This window comes from Drosophila elegans, unplaced genomic scaffold (genome assembly GCF_018152505.1).
Source record: "Drosophila elegans isolate 14027-0461.03 unplaced genomic scaffold, ASM1815250v1 contig_476, whole genome shotgun sequence".
In the NCBI taxonomy this organism is placed as follows: Eukaryota; Metazoa; Arthropoda; class Insecta; order Diptera; family Drosophilidae; genus Drosophila; species Drosophila elegans.
Genome location: NW_024545863.1, coordinates 7,176,237 through 7,192,343, shown reverse-complemented (window position 1 = coordinate 7,192,343; position 16,107 = coordinate 7,176,237). Strand labels below are relative to the sequence as shown.

The 16,107-nt window shown below is 39.8% G+C and overlaps 2 protein-coding genes across 4 annotated transcripts; one reads left to right on the top strand and one right to left on the bottom strand.

Annotated features, from left to right (window-relative positions):
* Nucleotides 1-3,565: 3,565 nt before the first annotated feature.
* Nucleotides 3,566-7,713, top strand: LOC108140808 (sodium-independent sulfate anion transporter). Of its 3 annotated transcripts, none has more exons than XM_017263808.2 (5): nucleotides 3,566-4,129; nucleotides 4,874-5,094; nucleotides 5,156-5,477; nucleotides 5,535-5,696; nucleotides 6,094-7,713. In XM_017263808.2, exons 1-5 carry the CDS (start codon nucleotides 3,655-3,657, stop codon nucleotides 6,738-6,740), a joined length of 1,827 nt encoding a protein of 608 aa, XP_017119297.1. In that variant the 5' UTR covers nucleotides 3,566-3,654; the 3' UTR covers nucleotides 6,741-7,713. The 3 variants fall into 3 exon arrangements, with proteins under 3 accessions (XP_017119297.1, XP_017119298.1, XP_017119296.1); XM_017263809.2 differs by having other exon boundaries at nucleotides 6,018-6,163; XM_017263807.2 differs by having other exon boundaries at nucleotides 3,567-4,129; nucleotides 6,037-7,712.
* A 6,882-nt stretch (nucleotides 7,714-14,595) lies between these two features.
* Nucleotides 14,596-15,733, bottom strand: LOC108140461 (tetratricopeptide repeat protein 12). The gene is made up of 4 exons (XM_017263194.2): nucleotides 15,581-15,733; nucleotides 15,273-15,512; nucleotides 14,957-15,079; nucleotides 14,596-14,909 (listed from the first exon to the last, which is right to left on the bottom strand). Exons 1-4 carry the CDS (start codon nucleotides 15,670-15,672, stop codon nucleotides 14,687-14,689), a joined length of 678 nt encoding a protein of 225 aa, XP_017118683.1. The 5' UTR covers nucleotides 15,673-15,733; the 3' UTR covers nucleotides 14,596-14,686.
* Between the last annotated feature and the right edge of the window lie 374 nt (nucleotides 15,734-16,107).

Genomic DNA, 16,107 nt, shown 5'->3' with positions numbered 1-16,107 from the left:
ACTCACTCTAACTGCTTCAACACGTTTCATTTGAAATCCATGGCACGTTTGCTCCAACAACACCACCAGCACCCGGAGACAAGGAGCAATTTTCAATATTCCTGACGCCCGGCCGGTGGGCGGTGGGCGTGGCAGGTGGCGGAAATAATGCGGCGACGACAATGCCTGAGTTGCTGTCAAAATTGGCAAAAATCGACGAGGCCGCCGTCGCGCTAACTAAAAATCAAAGGCGTCTTTGCCTACTTCGATTCCTTGGAGGGCAGCTACGTGTGTGGGCCATAATATTTATGCTGCTGCACAAACAGCAGCACGAACTCCTGCAAACTTGGGTACACTCAAACGCACACGTTACGTATACGTAATATTTGCTCCGGATTATTACAGGCTGGCACTTGAGACGCGCACACGTCGCACCCCCAATAAAAATGTATATATGTTTAGGTATGTGCCTGTGCTTAATAATAAAATTTCGTTTAATTTCGAGTTTTGAATTTCATTTTTATGATTCCTTTCGCTTTTTTCGCATTTCCGCCGCTTACTTATTTTCTCTGCCAGGTGTTTGCCGTAACGTGATAAAATTTTAATTATATTTTCTGCACTGAATATTAGATATTTACTTTGTTGCCACTCAATGTAATTTGATTTTTGATGTTCTTTATTTAGTTTAACAAAAACCCGTAATGGGTTTGGTTTTGACGATCTGAGATTATCTGAATGGAATATCTACCACTGCTTTTGAAATTAAATAAAATTAACATTATTATTATCAATTAGTAAATTTATAAATATGACATTTAATTTATTGTGTCATAGCACCTTCAGCTAGCTATTATCTTAAAATTGTTTAAGAATAAACACTTATCAAGTACTCCAACGCTTCTAAGAAAATCAGCAGTTCTTGGAATGTTTACTTTTTCTTGGGTGACACATCCCGATTGACACATGTCATGTCAGCTATTTCCGTTTGTAAGCCCTTAAGATAGCTCGCGAAAAATCCAATTAAAAAAATCTTTTGCAATCTACACTCTTGACCGTTAAAAGAACTGTAGAAAGCTTCTATAAACACAATTAAAAACAAACGCTTGCAATCTGATTTCCTGAAATAGGGGATGATAAAAAAAAGAACTACAAATAATTCAGGTACTCTTTAATTAGTACTGACTTAAGACCATCGCTATACTTTCCGGAAATGCATTTTGGGGCTTATAAATTTCATTACGGAAAAGCGAAAACCTTTTGACATTGATGTCGGCTTAGTCTGTCTAAGGACTCGACCGGACAGAGGACTGACTGGTCTGATGCTTTCTGTCTGATGTTTGTTTATCTCCCTTTTGGCTTTACCTAATGGACGCCTGCCAACAGCTGGCAGGGCACTTTGAGAAACTCAACATCGTCGCCGGGCTCCTGCGAATGGAAACATTGTATTCGAGTCAGGTGCGTTGTGAATTTTGCTGCAACAGTCATTATAATAATGCCACAACGAAGTGTGCTCGGAAATAATAATCAAGTTGGTCGGGTGCTTGGGGAGAGCAAGGTGGAACCCAGCTGCTGGCACTTGATGGTTTCGTGTAGGTTGTGGGCCAGCCAACACACTTCAAATTTCATTTAAATATGGACTTCTCGTTGAATGTGCAATCGTGCATTGTTGCACTTCTGCTGGCACCAAGTGCAATAATCGCCTCAAATAATAACTTTAAGTGCATAATTTTATAAAGTTCTCACTGGTTCCGTAATGGCTATTCTTGCAGTTGAAAGTACGTGAGCACATTTGCCTTTGCTTTAGAAAGAAACTCTTAAAAATTGAGTCAAGGCAACGCAAAACCACATTTGTATATATTTTTTGACTTAATCACACATTTCTTGAAGCTATAACGTTTGATATATTTTTAATTTACTTTGAAAAATAGTGTTTTTAGGTCTTTGAGAGTCGCTCGATTACAAGTTTCAATATCAAAATTTTTTTCAAATGAAATAGAATTAATATTTTAATTGTTTCACTTAACTTGGATAACATAAATGTACTGTTTTCCCATGCCATTTCTAAAAATAGTTCCAACAGTTTAATTTGATTATAACATTTTATAACCAAAATAGCCGATACCTATAACAGAAATCATTAAACTGTAATGCAGGTTAAAAGCATTAAGCGTCCAAAAAAGCCGCATGGTAGGCAGTTGCCATTACATTCGATTACTACAGCTGTCTGTTTCGAGTCAATGATTTGGGGCCTTTTCTGCCGCATTAAATTTGGATTTAATTGATTTTGTGCAAATTATACAATAATTATATCCTTCACAAGAAAGGAAAACTGCTAATTGTTACTAATAATTGTTTAAAGCATATTTAATTAAAATGCTTTCAGTTATTTAATATTCGTTTTTCTGTCTTAGAAATCTCATAGTGCGCATCAAATATGAAAAAGTTAAAAGTCAATCAAACTTTTTAATTTTCATTTACATTAAAATTATGTTGGCATTTATTTGCGTTGCCATTTGTGGGGTGCCGCTTGGTGCTTTTGATAAAAAATTTGCATATAACAATTTTTCTCACTTTACTTTCCGGAAAAGTTTTTCTTTTCCATTTGCATAACTCAACGTATAGACAAACAGAAATTTGAGGTTGGAAGGAGAGTGAAACCAAAGTGCTAACATTAAAAGGGAAAGTCACGAAATGCAAATATGAATCATACGCCATGTGTGGCAAATGTGTTTAAACAAAAATTTCGTCTGTAAATTATAAAATAATCTGCAAGTATAAATAATTATATACGACATAAAGGGGAAGTTTAAGAGATAAAAATTAATGGGAGGGAGAGAGGGCATTGTCCCGAGCTGTTAAAGAATTATTTGTTTTTATTCGTTACCATTCAACATTAGGATAACACAAGTTAACCTGAGCCTAACCAAATTCATTAATTATAGCTTTTAAGTATACTTGCGCACATATTTTTTGACATATGTATGTTTATTTAACGCGATCGACAATAAATAATTCACGTGCTAAAATCTTCGCGATATCGTCATTGTTATACTTTTTAGCACTTTTCTTGATAAATAAATATTGGTTAACAGTCATTTGCTTAAGGTCTAGCTTACAAGGTAGCTTATTTATCGTTTATAAAACTTAGCTGTTTAATTACTTTTCAGTATATTCCATCAGTAAATTGGATTTGTAAAATATAAAATAACCTGAATACCTAATAAATTATAAAAGTGTTAACATCTACGCGATATCTTCAATTGTTACTCTTCAAATGAACAGACTTTTTGGCACATTTTTCCAGCGTCTAATCAAGATATTATCCAATTAACAGGTCTGGGATAATTGAGATGGCGTCAGGGAATTGAGCAATCAAGCCAGGGGGCTTAAACTAGATATGTTTTATTACAGCCCAAAAACACTCCCAGCCAGCCAGTCCGGCGAGAGCGATTGATATGGCGAGCGAGGCGCGAGAACCCAAGCGGCAAGCAAGTCACAATGCCAATTGAGGCTCTGATGTGTATGGCAAACAAGAGCCAGCAATCTGCGATGCGATCTCCAGATCATTATCAGTGAGATGAGCCAGTCCGGTGCTATCATTCGACAGTTGCGATTTGTGGCGGTCAGACGTGCGATAATCTAAGGAAGTGTATTACAAACAAAAACTAGCTGGCGATGTATCCGCAACTGGAAACGGAAGCTGAGGCTCTGGAAAAGGCCACTGCGCGGGCTCTTCTACCAGGTGCCATTAGCAAGCCGGCAAGTGAAGCCGGCAAAGCTCCAACCGCCAGCAAGTGGAAGCGACGCCTGCACCGCCACATTCCGGTCTTCCAATGGCTGCCACTTTACAACACCGAGTGGGGAATCGACGACTTCATAGCCGGCGTCACCCTGGGACTCACCATCATTCCGGAGAGCATGGCCTGTGCCCTGCTGGCGGGACTGCCCGCTCGCTATGGCCTATGTTCGGCCTTCATCGGACCGTTGGTGTATATGGTGTTTGGGTCCATCGATAAGGTCATCATCGGACCTACCAGCCTGGTGGCTCTGGTTAGCGTCCAGTTCACCGTGGGACGACCCATCGAATTCGCCTTTCTGCTCACATTCCTCAGCGGAATTGTGCAGATCATAATGGGCACGCTGAGAATGGGTAAGTAAAGACACACTGTAGGAACAGATTAGATTTTAATTTAGATCAAGATAAAATGTCCTACCTATGATGCAAAAACAGATCCCAAAATCATGCAACAAAGCAAATTTATTTCTTTCTTATTCTTAAGAAGCTGTTAGTTTCAAAATAAACCTAGTTTTATGAATTTGTTTGCCTATGCATTATGCTAAATACATTTTAAAAATAAATTAATCCAATTCAATGTGATACTCAGGCTCAACCGTTCCGGTATAAAGTTTGTTTTATCTAAAATAGAATTTTAAAATTTATCTACAAAAAATGCCCAAGTGCTCCGCGTCTAGGTATCAGCTGTATTATTTGATAAATTGACTTAAGTGCGACATTTGTTACTTCCCCATGAACTTGGTCACAGTCCGCGCCAATTGAACTCAAATAGATCCGCTTTAAGCACCTAATTGAGTGTGCTGCGTGATAACTGTTGTGCGGTTTGGTCATGATTAGCGCTATTTGCCTCAATTAACACTTCTTCGAATGAGATTCGATGTGTAGATTTGCATACGGAACTGGAAAAGATCCGAGAAAACACTGAGGGGGTGCTCTAATAAAAAACACGAAAACATGTGTCATTGAAACACTAATTGGAATGTGGGTCAATGAGTAACTTCGCTTTTGGTTGATTGATTCTGTTTAGACTTATCTTTAGTTTGCCGGTATTATTTGTATTTAACTGTCTTTCAACATTGAATTATTCGTATATTGCAGGATTTATCTTCGAGTTTATCTCCATGCCAGTAATCAAAGCCTTTTCCTCGGCCACTGCCATTCTGGTGATAGAATCTCAGCTGAAAGTCCTTTTGGGCATTAAATACTTAGTCGCTGGCTTACTGAACTCGATTAGAATGCTGAGTTCCCGCATTGAAGATTCCAATATGGCTGATCTCACCGTTGGCGTTTGTGCCATTATTTTCCTGCTCCTATTGGAGGTAAGTTTCACGAAATAAATTTAATTATATATACAATTTACAATTTTGAATTCTCCTGTAGTTTTTGGATCGTGTGGCTAATAATGAAAATCGCAACAAAATTCTGAGGATCTGCTGTCGATACTTGTCTACCTCAAGGAATACTTTGATTGTACTCATTGCTGCCATTGTCTCCTATATTTGGATTCAAAAAGCTGGCCAAGTACCTTTTGCTCTTAGCAAGAATGCCTTGGCCACCCTGCCCAATTTCACCGTGCCCAGCTTGGCAATTGTAACACCAGAGCGAAGCTACAGTTTCTGGGAGGTATTGAAGGAACTGAACATCGGTATTGTAGTCATACCAATTGTTGGCATACTAACGAATATATCGATTGGAAAGTTAAGTGAGTATGGGATACAGAAACAAATATGTGCGTATTTGTTATTTGTTTAATTTTCAGCTCCCAAGGGCCTGGTGGATACAAATCAGGAGCTCCTCACTGTCGGCCTCTGCAATATGTTCGGATCCTGTGTGCAGGCGATGCCTTCGTCAGGAGCATTTACCCGCTACGCCATTAGCACTGCCTGTGGCCTCAGGACTCCCATGGCCAATCTGTATTTGGGTAAGTCCAGCGGAATGTAAAGGCGCGAAGCCAAAACTCCATTTCATTACAGCATGCATCAGATACTGAGGAACAATAGATTAAAAGAATAATATAATAGGTTCAAAATGGATTGCTTTAAAGTAAAGACTTTCAAATGATATTCACAGTTTTTACACTTTCAATCTTTTATTAGTAAACAAATAATTCAGAAATATTTTCGATCATACAAATTTGACAAAAATTAACTTTAATCTATTAAAATTGTGACGCAGATATAAATATTTTGTATACATATTTTTGTACATTTTATGTGTTTAACAGTCACCCCATTTTCATTAGATTTTTTTTCCATGTGTAGGCATTATTGTGCTGCTGGCCTTAAGCTACCTTAGTCCGTACTTCAACTACATTCCAGAAGCGACGTTGGCGGCCATCCTTATATGCTCGATATTCACGTTGCTGGACTTCAAACTGCCGCTGCGATTGTGGCGCGATTCAAAGCGCGATTTCGCAACCTGGCTGCTGTGCTTCTTGGTGTCCGTTCTTTTTGGCGTGGAGGTGGGCCTGTTCGTGAGCATCGTGGTGACCGCCCTGCACCTGCTCTTCCTGTGGGCACGGCCCGAGATCCGGGTGAAGATAGAGCAGCTGGAGGAGATGCAGTATATCCGGGTGACGCCGGGCAACGGCATCCACTTCCCGGCCATCAATTACCTGAGGGAGCGAGTGCTCAAGGCTTGTACGCAAGCGGACTTCAAGATTACAGTCGTGATCGATGGACAGCGCATCAGCGGCATGGACTACACCGCGGCCCAGGGAATATCGAAGCTGTCCAGCGATCTGTGCCGCCAGGCGGACGCCTCCAGCTCCACACTGCTAATCCTGTTTAGATTTCCGGAGCACTTGCAGCGCCTCATTGATCACACGGACAACCTGGTCTTCTGTGAGAGCGAGCACAAGGTCAAGGAGTTCCTCACACAGGAGTCCCTGCGCAACGGCTACATCAACCTGAAGGAGCACATAAGGGCCTCCATCGACTTGGGCTACACAGTCGACATCGATTAGGGGCACTCGCCCCCTAGTTAGCTGTTTGTGTTATTTATTTAAGTTTAGTTGGAGAAATTGTCGTCCATGGCTGGCTGCAAATGGAAATAAAAGTGAAGAAAAAGTGGAACAAATGCCTTGATGGCAGCAATTTATAAAATCCCCCCAATCCCCCGACAACTGACCTCTGGAGGACGTTGGCGAGCAGAATAGATGCGGTGCGGTGCCGCTGGCGACGCCGTCAATGATTTCCAAGCTAATGGATTTCTGTTTACTTTTTCACTTAGAGCGGCCGCCAAGGAGGCAAAAGAGGATTGGTGGCAAGAGCAGGAGCAGAAGCAGAAACAGCAGCAGCTGAAGCATAAGCATGAGGAAAAAAACAAGGAATTGAAAAACAGTGCAAAAGAAATTAGAGAAAAGGGAAAGCGAACAGCTAACTTCCTTAACCAAAAAAAAGAACAAAATGAAAACAAGGTGCGCTAGAAAAAGTACAAAAAAGCTGCTTAAAAGAAACTGCAAGAAATTAAACTAAAATCCTAGCGTAAAGTGAATCAAACGCAATAAAAACAAGCCATGGCATAAATTAAGTTAGCCAAGAGCGAAATCGGACTACTCTGTCAATTAAAAATGCGATCAAAAGTGGTATAAAAATATATGTTATTAAAATGTTTCTCGCATTTCGAAACTTTCCTATTTTTGTATACTTTGTGTAAAATATTATAGCAATTATAGCAAACATATTTCTTACTTAAACATCATGGAAAGCGGACAAAATTGTTAAAAGTTCCAAATATATATAAACGTGGCTATAATGTAAGTCATAGGAAAAACTAAAATTAAGATGAATGAATATACAAACACTGGTAGATTTGAATTAATATTATGTTATATTGTAAAATAAACCAAGTTTATGTCAGTTAAGTTATAGAGCATTAAAAAGAAAGCAACGAAATCTAAAGCGAGGCGAGTTAATTACGTAAGGTTAAGGAAGCGAGAAAGAGAAGGGCTTACGGAATGCGAAAGAGAAAACAGGCTAGTTAGACCGAGCCACTACGAGCGAACCAAGTCGGGCTTCTAAGTAAATTTTAAGCACTCGAGGCGGTGTAAATGAAATGCGGTGCTTCCCCTCCAACGAACCTTCATTCTTAGCTGTTGTTGATTGCATTGGCAAACGAAGTGAGCAGATTTAATGAAATTTAAAACGCTGTCCGGAACTAGTCCAAAGGAAAAGCGAAGTGGGATTGTGCGGTTGGCCGAATGCGGATTTGCAAGGTGGCCAAGTCAGGACCAGGCTTAAATCCAGGCCAATGCAAATTTGCAGACAAACCGTTCGCACTGCTAATTATTTCAATGGACTCTATTTGCGAAGCATTTCAACTTGGCTGGCGATTTCCGCATTGTTAGGCAAACGGGTTTTTTAGCTTTCGGAACTGCAAGTAGAGCAAAAGAAATTAGGAGAATTATCATATAATTAATATGCTAATCAACCAATTGATGGAGAAATCACTTAATGGCCAAAAACCAATGACCATAACAGCGTCAATAAACTGGCCATATTCATGTCGACATGCCACAAAAACCAAATATCATTCAAATTGCGGTCCATGCAATCAAATTTTCACACACAACAAAAAAATATACAAATTATCAAAATCGTAACAATTTTGAGTGCATACTCTTGCGGCCGTGGGGATCAAACAGAACTTGTTGACACAACCCGCCCGACTTTGCCATTCCCTCTGATAAACAAACACAAAGCCGAAACAAGCCAAACCGCATTTGTTCTGCGCCTGTTTATTGCTAAATGTGCAATAATTTTTTTGCCATATTTTCAAATAGAAAATGCAATCCAGTTGCCAGAGATCGTGGGCCAGTTTAATAATATTTATTTTCACATGCGGTTAGCAGCATAAAAATAATTTGCTTTGTGCTCAGTCGGGTTACGTTTAAAAAAAAATATATTCTTTGTTCAATTTAAGAGTAGAAACATAAAAAAAGGTAACCTTTGTCTGGGCTACTGAAATGAATTAAGTAATCAATATTTTTTTAGATGCCTATTTCAAAGAAGAAACAGACACCGGGCAAAAAATACAAATTAAATTTTCATATGAATTATTCTGCTGGTCACGTAACAAAAGAGGTTACGGATAGGACATGCGAAGTGGAGTCCCAGTGGGGAATTGCCAATTGATACGTATTATGTGACTGGCTGACCAAAGCACTGACCAAATTTCATTTCCCTTTGCCTCCCACTTTCTGATTCTCCACCCCTGCTCTTTGGGAAAACCTCCCCCCTTTTTACCACCAGCAGCATCTTAATTGCTTCGCCTACGCCAATGCGACAAAACGGCAAAAGACATAATTAATAGCAGCGAGGGGCGGAGACTCAAGTCTCTCGTTTATCGATTTTCATCACAAAAAGGAACTTCGCCAAAGGCAAAGGCAAAGGACTCGTTTCGTCTGAGACTCACTCAGCTCGCCGGCAATTGGCAATTGGCCTTTGGCCATAAAGCGTTTTAATATGCGCTAAAGTAGTCAAAGCTTAATGGGAAAATCGGGGATCGGGGGAAAATGCGAAGTAAACAGCCTCGTGTTTGCCTGCTTAAATTGTTTAAAATGTCAATTCCATTGCGCCTAATTAAATGCCCAAAATCCTCAAGGACAACAGACTCGAAGCACAAATTCAGAGGGCATAACGAGGCATAGCAAACACAAACTTCCACAACAAGTACAATGAAAATAATTAACAATTTGTACAAAAACCCAATCGAGAGCGATGCCAGTTAAACAGCAAAATTGCTGAGGGCATTTAGTGATTCTTCAATTGTTAAAATATAGCTTCAGGCGGTTGTCTGCTCAAGTGCCTTGCCGCATAAACTGGTTGGACATTTAATTCCAATTACAAGTCCATTTGTTTCGTAGGCAAACAGGGATTTTTCTTGATTGATTGGTTTCGGCGTAGGGCAAGGCTTTAAGTTTTGCATAAACATTAATATAAATAGGCGGAGAACAACATAAATTAAGATTAATTAAAATCATGTATAAACTTAAAACTATATATTAATACGATTTTATAAGCTTTTTCTCGGTTAATTAAGTTATATGAATTTGTATATGACTTTCGTTAAACTATTTGTGTACTATTTAAACAAGTTCAAATTTATTTTATACAAAAATATTTACAGAGCACTGCTCAAAAAAGCACTCATTCATCAATCATAAATGCAATCAAAATCTTTAGTTAATATGAACGAGCGGACACTTGAACTGGGCAAACAGCTGCAACATTGCGAGTATAAACATTTTTGATACGAACTGCAACAGCTTGATGTGATTGCACTTCACTTGAAGGCTCAGTTATTAGAGTCACTCAAAACAAAAGTGGGACAATCAAAATGTGGCCTAAAATAAAAGTTAATGCCAGCAACAGTTGCACTAACACTTACAATAACCCACTCAAATGTATATATATACCTCTTAAAGATACCATGGCCAGCTGTGGCTCGGCTTTATGGCTGCAGCCACCCACCATCTGGCATAAATTCCTGCTTCTTTATTCTCCTTTCTTTATATGCCACTCCTGGCTTTTCCATTGTGGATTGGCTTAAAGCAGCCAAAGTTAAGCGAACATCAAAAGCCAACTAATTTGGCTGTAAAAATAACATTAAATCACATTCAAGAGCAACGAATAAAGGAGCAATACGTATATATATCCGCATATAGATAGAGGAAAATCGAACACACACATGCTAGGGTTGCGCTGAGGTAACTACTGAGGTAAGGGTACTGGCACTCCCCTTTCGCTTTTCGCCCCATCACGATTTGGTCTTTAAGCTTATGTTGCACTTGACTGAGTTTTATGCTTTGATGCTCAATGATTTTATTATTAAAAGCAACTTGTCCCGGTCCAGGGATTCGCTCCCTGAATTCTGCCCCGTCTGTCTACTCTTTTTCGGGGGTTGTCTTTTAGCCACCCTTGGTCTAGACTCGGAAAATTGCCAACGGCTTTTCCGGCTGCTGCAGCAGCACCTTCACCTTGGGAGTCGCTTAGCTGTCTAAATATGTCACTTGAATTTGATGACGGCCACTTGCGTAGCAGCAGCGGAAAAACTGTTGCCTCTCCTCCACTTTTACACCCACCCATCCACACATGCGATTAAGTTTCTCCCCTCTTTGGCTGAGCTCTGTTTTCTTAAAATATTAGTTCCCTTTTCTCCGGCTCGGTTTTCTTCTTTATTTTGTTTTTTTTTTTTTATTTCGTTCCTGGCTGTGGGGAAATTGTTTAGCTGCTTTTTATTGTCATCTTTGTTATTTGTTATGGCCATCCTCACTCCCCTGCTGCCGTATCTGTATCTGCTATTTGCACAGACTCAGTTACTGCTACCTCGGGCCATGCTCGCACATACTCGCCTTTGAAGGGCCAAGAGCCAGTTGTCATGAATAATGAAAAAGCAACGTGAATATATTTCCTTAGGTAGTTTGGCAGTATCAGGGGATCGTTGGAGGTGGATATGTGGAATGGCGGAGTGGGAAATGAGTGCACAAAAGAGAAGAATGTTTTTATGAGGAAAGTGTAATCTAAAAAATATCCATTTTCTTACACAATTAAAAAGAAAAGGTACAAATGAGATAATGCACAATGCTCTTGCTCCTCAAGATTTATGCTAGAAATCAGCCTTGCTTCTATATGGCTTTAAGTTTAGTAAGCGAATAAATGGACTCCTAAACATTTCTAAAATATGTCTTTTTAATAGTAATTATAGCGTTGTTTATTTAAGTTGTTTCCATCCTCTACCAGCGCAAATCTTTAGCTTACCTTTTTCAATTCTTTTTTTACTCAAGACAAGGTCCGCTTTCCTTTGGAATGTTGTATATTCGATGCTGTTTGCATTCGAAATTCCTTTGGCCCATCGTTGATGAAATCGAAATCAGCTAGGCAAATAAACCCCCCAATAAAGGAGCCGAAAGTGTCAATCGATGGTGATTTTATAAACGAGGGAAGGGGAGCGACTAGATAAATCTCAATGCTAATTAAAAGCGGGCTGCGTAAACTTTAAATGAACTGCCAGCCAGAAAGCCCAAATGACAGTCAATGTCAGATGAATGCAAAATAAACAAAAACCAAGGAGTATTTTTCGCTTAATGAAAAACTTGGCCCAACGCAACGAAAAGTTCAATTCAGGCAAATGTCAGCACAGACAGCAAAAACAACAGCAACAGCTTAGTGGGAGGATGAGGTGCCCAAACGAAAAGTTTTCCCAATCCCAATCCCAAAGAAAATGCGATGATATTCAGGGTAAGGAGAGGAGCGGACGGGAGAACGGGGGACTGCAATTTTAGCCTCAAACCAAAGACAACCAAAATGAGTCCCGGATGTGGTGCAAACAAGAAAAACAAAAATGCTAAACCAACAAAATATTACAAGAAACCGAGCAAAAGATGCTGCCGGCCCTCTGTTCAAACCGCAATACAGATAAAGGCCAAATTACTTTCTGGCCAAGAAGTTGCCGCCACGAACCGCAACTTGAAAACCATCGGGCAAACAAGAACGCAACCAAGGGTCATGCTGTACTTTTTCGATGAGTTTATAGGCGGCGATCCTTCGGGGAAAACTTCTCGTCGAGCTGGAAAGCCTGCCCTGGGGATCGGGAAAGCGAAAAAGTCTGACCCACATGGCTCTGGTGAGTGTGATTCATAAAGATCCTCGTTGAACTCGACTAGAGGTCGTCAGGGAATCAAACTGACTGGCAGATACGGAATTGTTGTTAAACTTATAGGTGGACAAGGAGCAGGAATTTAATAAAACATTCACGGTATTTTGAAAGATATACAAGAAAGAGTTATAGCCTTCAAAAAGGTTTTAAATACTATTAGAATAGATTGTGCTATTGGTATTTCATCATCAATGCCTTAAATAGTAAGAAATGTATATATTAATTATTAGTCTTATAAAAACATATTTTAATATACAATTTAACTTAAAATGATTACATTTAAAGGAATAACCCCAAAGCGATAAACCAAACTAAGCCCTGTCCTAATCACATAAAAATGTTCAAACTTTTTTCATCCACTTCGATTAGGAAAGTTTTGCTTTCCAACTTAACTCGAGCTAAAAACTTCACCTGCAATAATCATTTGCTGTTGGGCCATATAAAGTAGACATTAAAGTCACCTTACAAACCTCGACCCGAATGTAACCACAAAAACTGGCACACAACCAGGGTCCGAAATCCAAGAGCTTTCAATTGCAAAAACCCGTAACCAGACAATGTTCGCAGATGGGGAAAAGAAAAGTTTCCCATCTCCGGGTGGCCCTCTATCTGTGCCTCTGTTTCGGTCACAAATTGCAGTTACTTCTCGGTGACAACCACAAAAATAAGTGTTTACAGCATTGATTACAAGAAATGGGCGGTGGTTGAGTCAGTGTCACTAGCATCGGGAACATCAGTAGCAGAACTAGCACTGTTTGATGTTGATTAGAGCCGCACGAAGCCACAAACATTTTTGCATTTCTTAAGATTGTCTACAGGGCAGCTGCACTGACAAAAAAAGGCTACGCTTTCTAAAAGCTAAAATTTAATTTAAAATGAACAAATGAACAAATTAAACAAATGAAATGCTTAAATGCAGTGACTCTTTGGCAGTTGCTTTGAATATTAATATAAATGTCTCTTTGTTCTAAGAGTAGTTTAAAAATTAATTTCAAAGAGTTTTCTGAACTTCACATCAAACAGCTTGTGGACTGAGAAGCAATGACAATGTTATTAAATACTGTTTGCTCGTTATATTTTTTATGAAGCGTTATCGGGTTATTTGTAAATAACGTTTTTACCTCTTTTCATGTCTGTTTTATTTTTTTCTCCAGTTCTGCTTACCCGATTTCGGTCGACGATAGGTTATTTTAAAAATTGTATAATAAAAAATAATCCTAGATTTTTTCCTTTTTTTCTTCCGTGCACTGCCGTAGTCAGTTAGCGTGTCAGTAGGGCCAAGGGAATGACCAAGTCTGATGTTGGGAGCCTTTGGGGCTGGATGTGGGGTTGCTTTGGCTGTATTTGTCGGAATTGGTTTAGGTGTCAACTCTGCGGCCGCACACAATTGACAAACAGTGAAACCCTTTTTGTGGCACTTCCGTTGCGTTTGTTTGCTAGTTTACAACCCACCCATCGCCATCACCGCACCATTCCCTGGGCCATGTCCTTGTGCCGCTGGTGCTGCTGGTGCTGCTACTGCTGCCGGCTGGCTGTTGTGACAAAAGTTTATACACCAAGCATTTGAACTGCATTTCATTACGGCGAGGACCCCGGCAACTGGAACTGCTTCTGGACTTGTTGGCCAGGACAGGAGAGGGGATATGGAATGCAAATGGTGTTGGCGCCATATTGAAAGCTCTGCGAAACTCCCTACTTTCATTTCCCCCTCAATTTCCATTGCCCGCATTTGCAGCCGCAGCGTCAGTCTTTTGTGGTTAGCGACGGGGGGTTGGGTTGCCCAGGGGCTGGAAAATACCCAACGAAGCGTATAAGTGGCCCTTATCCCAACTCGAAGTTGGGGGCTGTATATTGTATTGGCAAATATTCTCATGACAATAGGAATTTTTATTGAATTTATGCAAAAAATTGCAAATTTCATTTGCCACTAACAAAAAGTGTTGTGTTCGCAGTTGTGTAGTGGATGAAAAAGGGAAAACATTTTCCATATTTATGCAGTATCGAGTATGTCGTTTTCCTGTGTGCGTGTCTAAATTTTGTGTTTATGAAAAGTGGGCGGAGCTGGAGCGGCAAGTGACACCAAATGAAATGGCTGAAAATGCATTCGAGTTTTGATTGAAATGTGCAATCAAAACAATAACTCCTTTTGTTTTTCCATGATATGCTTTTATTGCCACAGCTGAATTACACAACACAACTGATTTTCAATTTTCAATTGCCCTAAAAAACAATAAAAAAGGGGGTATGTAAATTCTAGAATTCCGTTTTTAGTTTCTCCAAAAAATAGTCTATGTACTTTTGATCCTTCTGCGATCTATTAAAAAGACGAGCATTGTCAATGGCAATATTGGATTCGGTCTCATTGTTGAGACGAGCAAGTGCTCCGGCCCTATAGAGCCAGGCTTTTAAATGCATTGGATCCAGCTTGAAGATCACATAGTCCAGGTCAAAAAGGGCCAGTTTGAAGTCCCTTTTTCTAAAAGGAGTACAGTTTTTACGCGAATTTGTATCACTTTAACTTACTTTATTTTGGCTAGTCCACGGTTGCAATAAAGAACCGGCGAATCGGACACATACTGTATGGCCTTTGAATAGTAAAATATAGCCTTTTCATAGTTTGTACGACGGTACTCCTCGTTGCCCAGTCTGTTTGGAAAACAAAATCGAGGTAACAAAGAACATAAGAACATTTATACAAGGAGTATATTTACGACCTTCAATAAAAACATAACTAAAATTAATATGAGTACCATTTGGCATATTTTGTTGGGTTGAGTGATTTTCCATTTTTTTTCTACACTAATATGACTACTCTCTAAATGAGTCTTTTCTGTATTACCTGCGAAAACTATCAGCAACATTTTCGCGATCTCTTCGGGCCTCCGCGCGTTCCTTTGGCGATCCATCGATTTGTCGCATGCAGGACAACTGGTTGATGTTGGAGTGCTTTTGGACTCGTTTAAAGGGTCGTGACGATTTCTTGCGAATGTCACGGGCAAACACCACAAAACTGGTGTTCGTCACACCCTCGGAGAGGTCCACCTCCGGCTTCTTTTCCTCTTTGCCCTTGGTGCCAGTGCTACGGAATGGAAAATGGATGATCCATTTGGATTAGCAGATCTACGAGAGATGTGCGAAAGAGTTTACTCCATTTTATTGGCATTCTGAAGGTCATCCAGCTGCCTTATTACGTCCATTAGTAGCGAACGTTGATCTAAGAAGCTTTCATCTGCATCCATTTCAGTTTTAAATATTTGATGTAATTGTTTAAGCACTCAGTGTGGGAGTCAACTAACACACTGTCGTTATATCCATGGCCAACTTGGATAATCTTTTCGAGAAAGCAATTATCATTATGTTCAGTCTAATGCCTCTTAGCTTCTTTGCACTGGCTGCGCTTGCAATGTGCAACATGTGCATGCCGGCAAATTAGACAGAAAAGCCAACTGACAGCTGGCTCGTAAGCCAAGGAGCAGCCTGTGGTTTTTCGGATTAGCTCAATTAAAATTTTGTGGCATTAAAATTGTCTCGCCAGACAGCAGTTACATGTAGGACAAGCCGTGCCACGTGGAATTCGATAAAAACATCATACGCCCACAACCACCACCACACACATTTTCATTTTTATTTGTGCCTGAAATTATTTAATTGAGTTTGTTTGAAAATTTCTTTTA

Excerpts from the sequence above, each read along its gene's own strand:
- LOC108140808 (XM_017263807.2), top strand. The coding sequence starts at position 3,655 with ATGTATCCGCAACTGGAAACGGAAGCTGAGGCTCTGGAAAAGGCCACT. Across the intron at positions 5,095-5,155 it reads TTTTCCTGCTCCTATTGGAG|TTTTTGGATCGTGTGGCTAA; the intron begins GTAAGTTTCACG and ends ATTCTCCTGTAG. Across the intron at positions 5,478-5,534 it reads TATATCGATTGGAAAGTTAA|CTCCCAAGGGCCTGGTGGAT; the intron begins GTGAGTATGGGA and ends TTTAATTTTCAG.
- LOC108140461 (XM_017263194.2), bottom strand. The coding sequence starts at position 15,672 with ATGGATGCAGATGAAAGCTTCTTAGATCAACGTTCGCTACTAATGGAC. Across the intron at positions 15,513-15,580 it reads CAGAATGCCAATAAAATGGA|CACTGGCACCAAGGGCAAAG; the intron begins GTAAACTCTTTC and ends TCCATTCCGTAG. Across the intron at positions 15,080-15,272 it reads GTTGCTGATAGTTTTCGCAG|ACTGGGCAACGAGGAGTACC; the intron begins GTAATACAGAAA and ends TTTTCCAAACAG.